Source organism: Bacillus rossius, chromosome 12, assembly GCF_032445375.1.
Source record: "Bacillus rossius redtenbacheri isolate Brsri chromosome 12, Brsri_v3, whole genome shotgun sequence".
Classification (NCBI taxonomy): Eukaryota; Metazoa; Arthropoda; class Insecta; order Phasmatodea; family Bacillidae; genus Bacillus; species Bacillus rossius.
The window spans coordinates 19,666,384-19,676,154 of NC_086339.1; the positions used below are offsets into that span (position 1 = coordinate 19,666,384).

The window sequence follows — 9,771 nt, forward strand, 5'->3', positions numbered from 1 at the left end:
CAGAGCTAGTCTGGCGCCCACCCGGAAACAATACACCGACAACAGCCATTCCCGCTAGGAGCCGCACCGGGACTCGAGCCCGAGACCCCGGATGACGGCAGTACAAACACTTTAATTGACGATTTAGTTTAAAATAACTTACTGGTTGAATAATTTAGCATGCACTTAATAGGAATCTAACAGTGTGGAGTATCTGAGCAATGTACCATCCTTTGTGCAGGCTAAGAGCCGAATTCCGCGCAAGCATTCCAATCCCTACACCTGACACACTCTCAATTCGCGCGAAAACACCGACGAAAAATGGGGTAGAGAGAAACATTTAAACGAAACTATGGCTCTACAATACACAAATTATTATAACTAAAACTGTGTTCATAAGATCTGAAATAACTAAAACCCAGTCTTAAGGAAACAACACAATTTCAGGTGGAACTGATCGCTGCTTCTGTACTTACCCTAACTTACACATCACACATTCACATTGAGTGCCAACCTCCGTAGCATAGTCGGATGCACATCGGCTTACAGTGCGAGGGGTTCTGGGATCGAGTCCCGGTTAATGTAATGGATGTTACATATACAAACTGATATTTGATTACGATTTGATAACGAAATTTAACGGGGACAAATTGACCCTTTGGCAGTTGGCTACAAGCTGTAGGCAACTTAGCAAAAATAAAATTTCACGTTGAGTAGTGACATTTGATAGGGGTCTCAAAAGTATTGAGGGCATTGAAGTTGTACGTCAGTATGTAGGCACAAACCTAATAATTAAAAAGTGAAATTCAAAAATGTTTATTCCCTTTTCAAATATGATACTGGCTACACTATGGAGTACGGTTACGGAAAAATTTACATGATTAAAACAATTTTATATAAATATATATTTATATATTTATATTGTTTTACACCATAATACTTTCTTTCATTTGTTGGTTTTTAGGTCGCCTGGAACGTGGTACTTAGAAATTGTTTGACGTTTATCTAATGTCTATGGTTTATTACTTGAGTAAATAAAGTACTAGTGTTTATTAGTTCAATGTTTTTATACGTAATGTTTATTTTTGTAAGTTTGTAGTTCATTGTGTTATTTTAATGTTATAAGAAACACCTTTTTTGTTGTAATTCTTAACAGTATTCGCCTTGATTAATTTTATTGAAAGTGAAATGAATGATAGATCAGATGCATTACAAAAAATTTGCCGATTGTGCCTATCTGAGACTGGTGTTATATTACCCATTTTTGAAAGCTTTGTAAGTGAAGGATTTCAAGTTCCTTTGACACTAAAAATTGTGGAATGTTTATCTATTGAAGTAAGTGCTGCTGTAGTTGTTAGTGTGTAGTAATCAGGAAAGATTTTGTATTTACAGAATAAATTTTTATTTTCAGAAACTGCATGAGTAGTTTAGATCCCAATACCATAACAACATTGATAACTCACCAACATGGCTGCGTTGACGTAATTATCAGCTCCACATTCTTACGGGACAAGCACTGGAATATGTTTTTGGGCATGAAGCATTCACACATTTGTTTTGCACACAAACAATTTTCTTTACGAAACTAACTTTCGGGTATTGCATTATATACTACAGCCCTTCCTGTTCTAGTATAGAACATGATACCGAAGATATATTACCCACAATATCTTATTCTATAATCCCACCTGGTTACAACATATACAAATATATTTTTTATAATTTAATGATTTGTTTTTGACTGCAGTTGGCATTCAGCCCCAAACGGGGCTACAATGATTTTAGCCGCCATCTCAAGGACACCTTTGTCCTTGGCTTGTGCTGTCATCGCTAAGCGACTTCGGGACTTATTTGCAAGATGTATTATGTGTGTTAGTATTCAGAACGTTTCAGCATTATCAAAATTAATAAACATTCACATTTTTGAGCAGGGAAATTTCGTTTGTTATGAGAACTGTGGACCTGTTGTAAACATTGTGTAATGGCAGACTGTTTTGTTTATATGCAAGATCTAAAAAAATAAATCTACATTAAAGTTCTATTACTTTGTTTTCTTCAGTAAAAACTGCCTAACTAAAATTGTACTTAAACTTGAAATTTCAAACATCAACAAACATTTCCAGCCAAGATTCTCATTATTTATTATTTATGAAGTTTGAGAATGTTGCAAGTCAGGTTGTCTTATCGCTGATCTTAATTGTAATAACCTTTTACTCATGTAGCTATACAATTTTAACAAATATTTTACCATATTTTAAATGTGGCTGCCTAAACCTACCAAAACTTTTCATTTTATTTAATGATCACCTTCACCTGAACAAATATAGCCTTCCCAGGTATAAATCAGTGAGTTACCCAACAAATCGTAGAGTCTGCCACCAGTAATTTCTGAGAACACAGCCACATACACGATCCACATCTGCTGAAGCAATTCTGCTACCATGTCATTCAACCAAAAAAATTCAACGATAATGTTTAAAGAAAAAAAACTTGTAACAATTCCTGCTCACTGTCTACTATTAGATTTTTTAAATCCAAGATTGTACTTTTAATAAATTTTGAATATACCACTAAAAAAAAAAAGTACTCTGAAATATAAAGAAATACATATCATTTATGCACATAAAAACCCATACTAAGAACAACAGAAACATTAACCTAATTACAATTCTATTTAGCCTACATGTAAGGTACAGCCCTTGAGAGCAAAGCAAGTCACATTAAAAAATGAAGCATGAAAATTTTTTATTATAGCACCCGCTCCAATGGTGGTTAACACACAACCAGTAGCACCATATAAAAATTTTAATTCATATCTGCATCATCTTGAAGCAGAAATATTCAGTTTACTAATTGATATGTTGAGACTCACAACTTATCACCCACTGGCCAATGATTTATTACATATTTTTCCAGGTATCTGCTGAAGATAAGTTACCAACATTTATATGCCACCGTTGTTTATATGAAGTTGACAGGTTTCATGAATTCAAAGAAATGTGTGGGAAAGCAAATATGACTCTGACTCATTGTTTTCAGAAGCAAGCATCAGAAGTTGAAAAGGTCAGTTGTTTGGCTTAAGGTTTTTACACAATCCTTCAGAATGGTATTAGATTTAGGCTAGTCATTTAGTGGGGAGAAGGCATGGAAGATTGAGTGGTCAGGTCACTCGGCCCCCCACCAAAGTGATCAGAGTTTGATTCTCGGCAGTCTCAACCCTCGATTTTTCACAATGGGAACATGCATAATTGTTAGTTTCTACCAACATGGTTTGTTGCTGATTTTTTTTTTCAAATTTCTATGCTTAGAACTAAATATTTTCACAAAAAAAAAAATTGATTTGAAATTCTTGCTGGAACACCTCACTTCAACTTGGTGGTGCTAGGATGTCACCCGACTAATGAGCACTCTCCTCTGCCAGTTGCGTCATGTAGCCACAGCAAGAGTGACAAAAGCACGGTCACCACACCAAAGCAAAACCGTTGGTATCACGTGTAAAGTGTGTATGCACAAAAAGTATCTGGCAACAACATTTAAAAGTTATTTTTCCTTATAAAACAGCATGTGTAAAAATCAAGTAGGTAGTGATATTTTTCTATGATTGAGGTGACTTTTCTTTGAAAATATGGTTTTGCTGTTACAATCTTTACACAATTTGGCTATTATGTGTTAACAAATACTAACTATAATAATTTATATATATATATATATTTTTTTTTCTGACATGTGTAGCAATCTAATATATATATATATATATATATATATATATATATATATATATATATATACATACACACACACATATATAAAGTTGAAACTAATTAAGTACAGAATATATCCCGAAAAAGATTGCCATGTTTTTATTAGTTTGTGATGGAGCAACGTGGCATAGTGGTAGCACACCTAACTCATGTTCCATAAAACCTGGTTTTGAATCATGGCGAGACCAACCAGTTTTCTTTTCCAGGCAAGTATAGTCTGGTTTCTAAACATAGGCCATGATTGACTTTTCCCCCCGAATCATTTGATTGGTGTTATGTGTGTCCTCACTGTTGAGATGTAAAGTCATATGTAAACACAAATTGTCCTGTACTTTCTTTTTGTCGACTAGTGTTTGGTAGTAGAAAATAATATGTACCCATAATAACATAACTATGCATGATCATTGCCTTTACACTTTAAATTAGTGTATTATTAGCTGTTAATTTTGTGCATAGGTGGTGGCTTTCAAACAAGAACTGTTGGATGAGACTGTTTATTATGATGCAGATGATCCATTATCTGATGAATCTGAGAGGCAGCAGAATTCATCACCAGAGTCATCAGATTGGTGTGTACCAGTCTGCTGCTTATATGCTAGAGATTTGTATAGTTGAAAATCATACTATCAAATATGCCTGGCAGATATCTGGTCCTATTAGGAACCCTTTTTTTTTTAACATTTTGCTCAGAGAGGTAGTAAGTTTTATACAAAATAAAAAATGCATGTAGATTAATTGGAATGCATGAAACATAAAATGCATAGAACATTATTGTATTAATATAAAAATTAATGAATATTTACAAAAATTGTAGTAACAACAGATGGTGTGTGTTTCATCAACACTACAGATATGTAATTATAGATACACACTCATACATATACATTCAAGAATAGAAACTACTTCTGTATTTCTTCCATTACATCAAACATTTTTCCTTTGAATAAATTTTCTTTTCATTAATTCACTAATAAGTTGGATCCTTTATTTCCAGTGAGCAACCAAACCAGAAGTCATGTGAAAAACTGCCTTTAGACACTGAAAAGAGTGTAAATGTTTTAGAAATTGTGAAGTGCTATTCTCCACTTGAAGACTGTGTGTCAGTAGAGGAAGCACGCTTTCCTTCTCTGCAGAAAAAATTTGAATTGGTAGAGATGCCTCAACTAGACCCACAAGGTGCCTGTGACAACAGTGACCCAGAACTGGAAGTGGAAACAACGGTGGACAGTAAAATGGATGGTGTATTACAAACAGCTTTAGATGACACTGATAAAAACCAGCTCAAAACAAAGTTTTCTTGTAAATATTGCCCACGAAAATTTGTGTACAGATTAAGCCTTCTTAAACATGAAGGGGCTCACAGAAATGAGAAGTTATCATTCAGCTGCAAAATGTGTTCCAGATTGTTCTCCAGTCACATCAAATTTGAAGCGCACAAGAAAGCTCATGAGAGAAAGACCACGAGTAAGACTAGGAGAGAAATTCACGATCACAGGAAATTAATTGTTGGTGATTACAGTTGCAGATATTGTCGTAAAGAGTTTAATCACACCGAAGGTGAATGCTTTCGTGACACAGGCTGTTGTTCCACGAACCCAAACAAGACCCAACAGTGCCGCTTCTGCAGTAAATCTTTCCTGCATCGCGGGAGCGGGTGGCGCCACGAGAAGTTCACATGCGAAATGAATCCCAAAAGATCTAAGAAAACCAAAAGCAACGAAGACATGCCGAGCGAGTTGTTTGCCTGCAGGTTTTGTGGCAAATCGTTCGCCCACCGGGGTAGCTGCTGGCGGCACGAGAAGTCCCACTCCGGGATCAAGCCGTATGTGTGCAAGCACTGCCCCAAGTCGTTCGGGGAGAAGGCCCACTTCGACCGGCACGTGCGGATGCACCTCGGGGTCAAGCCGTTTCACTGCAAGCTCTGCCACAAGGCATTCGCAGACATGTCGAACCTGCGCAACCACGAGCGAACGCACGACGGCGCCAAGCCCCACCTGTGCTCGATCTGCGGGAAGTCGTACGCCGTCAGGGCCATGCTGCTGAGGCACGAGCTGGTGCACGGCGGAGCTCGGCCTCACGAGTGTGCCACCTGCCGCCGGACGTACGCCTGCCTCGCCGACCTCAGGAAGCACCAGAAGCTGCACGTCAAGGAGCCAGGCTTCCTCTGCTCGGAGTGCGGGAAGTCCTTCTCCCAAAACTGGCAGCTCAAGTCCCACAGCATCATACACACCGGTCTCAAGCCCTTCAAGTGCGAGGTACTTAACCACTTGCACATGCAGGCAACAAAATATAAGCAAAAGCTTTGCAGGTCAATCAAATAGAGTAAGTAATAAGGCAAAGTAAATTAAGTCACTTTTGTGCTTTTAATTTGTATCGTTTAAGGTCAGCTACTGAGGATATGACTACCTGATGTGAACCCAAACAAATTTATTTTCCAGCAGTTTTTTTTTACTAACCTGCATTTGATGCTTCACTTTAGTTTATTGTTGCACTTTCAATATTTAAGACTAGCCACTTATTTCATGTGGAAATTTTTTCTTACACAATAATTGGCATTTTCCTGCGAACAGTAGGTTTCTTTTTTTACAATGACCTTGTGATATAATATAGTATAAATTTAATTAAGAGGTCATGAAAAAGTCTTGAAATTGGTTATTTGTTGATTTGTTGTAAATGTTAATTAATATAAGTGTTCCAACTTGAACATACATTGATATGAATCAGTTGATACAGCTCTACCAGGAAAAACGTGGGCCTAATCCTGTGCTGCTAATTACTAGCAAGACTGATATGCGAAAGAAGTGTAACGTAACTTTTAATGCATTATGTTCATGCGTAGTGCCACATGCTTGCAGGTGTGCGAGAAGTCCTTCAACAACTACTCAAACTTTCGGGCCCACCAGAGAATCCACAAGGCGGGCCCGCGGCCGTTCCTCTGCAGCCACTGCGCCCTCGGCTTCTTCACCAAGTCGCAGCTGGCGATGCACCTGCGCGTGCACACCGGTGAGAGGCCACACCCGTGCAGGCACTGCCCCAAGAGCTTCAGAGTGCGGTCGCGGCTCCTGGCCCACGAGGAAGGCCACCTCCGAACACGGAACACGCAGGCGACCGTGCCTGCTGACCGGCGACCAAACTGATGTGCCGTTGTCTTTAACTTTTACTCGTTGACATTTATTTTCCAAGAGATTTATACATGGGTTACTATATATACATGAAATAATAATAATAGTCCTATTTTTTTAAGAGTTTGAAGATTGGCCTTATTTAGATGAGTAGGACTGTGTTGAGTTACTCGTGAATTAGAGTTATTTTTAATGAAAATCAATTAACTTACTGAATTATTGTGAATCAGATTAGTGTTGAAAATTCAAGCCATGTCAGTGTGGCTATTGACAGGGCAAACAGGTAAACAGGGAAAACTTGGAATGCTTGAAATTGACAGCAAATTATTAGGTTTTAAATTTAAATGCCAACTCGTGGCAGAAAGACATGTAGTTTTGACAGGTGATGACATACATTCTTACAGATGGAAATTCTATATTTTTCGGCTCCAGGATCCTGATTTAAGTGCTAGTTGTAGCCAAGCAATTTTTTGTAATGGAAAAACAATTTTTGTGGTTGTTACATGTAAAAGAAAAACATTGTTTAGTGTTAAAAAATCATGAAATTCCTTAGAGTAACATGGAAACCATGAGGGATTTTACATTTCAAATTCTTTAGCTAAATGTAAACACAAGTAACTTCAAAGGTGGCAAAATCACTAGCAGCTGTTCTATAAAAATTGCAGAAAGATTACAAGCAGTAACAGAATTTTTCTTTACTTTATACTGTCTCCTGTAATTTTTATATTCATAGCATAAATTTTTAGAACATTACACTTCCTCTAATCCCTTTACCAGGGTTTCCCCACAAATCTGTAACAAAATTTCCCTGAGTTTCCATGACAATTTCAAATTAAACCCAATTTTTTAAAAATAATTCACCTTTTCTTTTGCAAGTTTGTGAAAGAAATCCACCCTCCATCATCCTCGTAGCTGGCATACTTTCAAGCATATCCTTGGCATATGCCATTTTATAGTGTATATGCCTAATAATAAAATACTATCTGAAAAAAAAATAAAGAATGGCTGATTGCATACCAATATCTGTCAATTTTAGTAAGTCCAAAAGAGGGAGATTTTTCCCAGGGGAGTAAACACTTATGCCACAAATGAAATTGGGAAGGGAGCCTTTCCACGAATACCAGAACACCTATTGACGTACTGTATTAAAAATACAAACTGCAAGAGTAACTCTAAAGCACAAAAGTGGGAGATTTTAATTCCTAATCGTGAGTCCCACACATAAAGTGGGAAGGTTGGCAGCTATGCATGCTGGAGCATGGTAGTTCCCCCTGAAATTACTACCGTTTTAGAGGCAATCTAGTTGTGTCTGCTCAAGTTTGTTTCAATCATTTCAACTACTTCAGGCAGGAAATCACATGGATTCTGTGCTACTTTCTTGCATGGTTGTTCTTTTTTTGAATAATGTGTTTTTGTAGAATTTACATGTACAGTCAAACCTCATTAATACGAATCCGCTTAGTACGAAATTCCCGTTTATGCGAAGTACTTTCACAGTCCCAGGAAATAAGGTATGCTTTCCTATGTTATTCAGTACTTTTAATACGAAATACGGTTAATATGAATTACGAAGTTATTTTGATCCCTCAAGTAGCTGTTAACGTGTATAAGTAAACGGTTAATACGAATTTCACAGCCGAAGTCTAAAGTAAATCACGTCTTCACAGTGGCGTAGCCAGGATTTGTGTATGGGGGGTGTTAAGAAGAATGCAAACCCCCCCCCCCCCCCCCCCGGCCCGTATTAAAGTGGGGGGTCCGGGGGTCCTCCCCCGGGAAAATTTGGATTTTAAGGTATAAAATAGTGCTATTTTAGCGGTTTTCGGTACTTAAATTTAAATATTGTAATGGTAAAATTTTTATTAAATTTAATATGAAATTTGTTTGAGTGATTAATAAGAAATTAATTAAATATTTGGTGCTAACGGGGGGGTTTGAACCCCTAAAAACCCCCCCCCCCCCCCCCCTGGCTACGCCCCTGCGTCTTCATAACCGTCATGTAAACAAACGTTTCTCCAAAGATACATGTATGTATCCTACAGCGCAAAATGGTTGAAAAACAAGATTTAAAGTTCAACTCTAGTGGCGGTGTTAGTAACTAAACTAGAAAAGATGCCATGTTGTAAACGGGAAACGAAAAGGAAAGTACTCTATACCTTATTAAATATTAGTCGTCGGAAGTGTACATACGTAGAAGTTTAAACAGTCTATGGAAAAAAGTTCTGATATTTTCCATTGTTCACGCACGTGTGTCTTAACCTCAATTTTGAGTGTGAGTTGTTTTGTAATATGACTGCGAAACGTAAACGCAACGACTTTACATTGCATGTTAAAGTTAAAATTATCAAAGAAGTAGACAATGGAGAGAGAACGAAAACTGAAATTGCGAGAGAGTTTAACATCCCGCAATCTTCGTTATCTTCAATACTAAAAAATCGTGAAAAGATTGAATCGGCTTTTGCGAGTTCGTGCAAATTATCAACAAGAAATGGAAGCTACCTTGTTGGAGTGGTTTGAAGAAACGTGTGCAGCAAACTTGCCTATTTCTGGACCTATGATTCAGAAGGAGGCAGACTACCTAGCATTGAGGTTAGGAATTTCAGACTTCAAGTTCAGCAATGGTTGGCTACAACGGTTTAAGGATCGCAACAATCTTGTTGGCGAAACTATGTGTAGGGAGTCTGCAGCAGTAGATACGACCAAAGTTAAATGTGTAAACAATGCCTATAAGAAAAAAATAGTGCAAACCAGAATTGATGCTTTTTTTTTTAAACCAAATGTTTGAATAGAAAATGTGTCATGAATGCAAGTTTATTGAATTTGTATTATGATTTATTCTGTAAGTGTTGCATTGTGTTTGTTTTCTTCAGTTTTTACATATTGTTATGCATGTAGTGAAGCCAGCTTATACT

General features: G+C 37.3%; 1 protein-coding gene across 3 annotated transcripts; it reads left to right on the forward strand.

Annotated features, from left to right (window-relative positions):
* Positions 1–979: 979 nt before the first annotated feature.
* LOC134537661 (zinc finger protein 345-like) lies at positions 980–6,983 on the forward strand. 3 transcript variants are annotated; one of them, XM_063378343.1, is made up of 5 exons: positions 980–1,314; positions 2,896–3,042; positions 4,197–4,309; positions 4,735–5,995; positions 6,596–6,983. In XM_063378343.1, the coding sequence occupies exons 1-5, from the start codon at positions 1,168–1,170 to the stop codon at positions 6,875–6,877; spliced, it is 1,950 nt and encodes a 649-aa protein (XP_063234413.1). In that variant the 5' UTR covers positions 980–1,167; the 3' UTR covers positions 6,878–6,983. The 3 variants fall into 3 exon arrangements, with proteins under 3 accessions (XP_063234413.1, XP_063234412.1, XP_063234415.1); XM_063378342.1 differs by having other exon boundaries at positions 985–1,066; XM_063378345.1 differs by having other exon boundaries at positions 991–1,254.
* Positions 6,984–9,771: the final 2,788 nt, after the last annotated feature.

What these genes read in the sequence shown, in the direction of transcription:
- LOC134537661 (XM_063378343.1), top strand. Translation starts at nt 1,168, where the DNA reads ATGAATGATAGATCAGATGCATTACAAAAAATTTGCCGATTGTGCCTA. An exon ending in TGGAATGTTTATCTATTGAA is followed by an intron (nt 1,315 to 2,895) that starts GTAAGTGCTGCT and finishes ATATTTTTCCAG; the next exon opens with GTATCTGCTGAAGATAAGTT. An exon ending in TCAAGCCCTTCAAGTGCGAG is followed by an intron (nt 5,996 to 6,595) that starts GTACTTAACCAC and finishes ACATGCTTGCAG; the next exon opens with GTGTGCGAGAAGTCCTTCAA.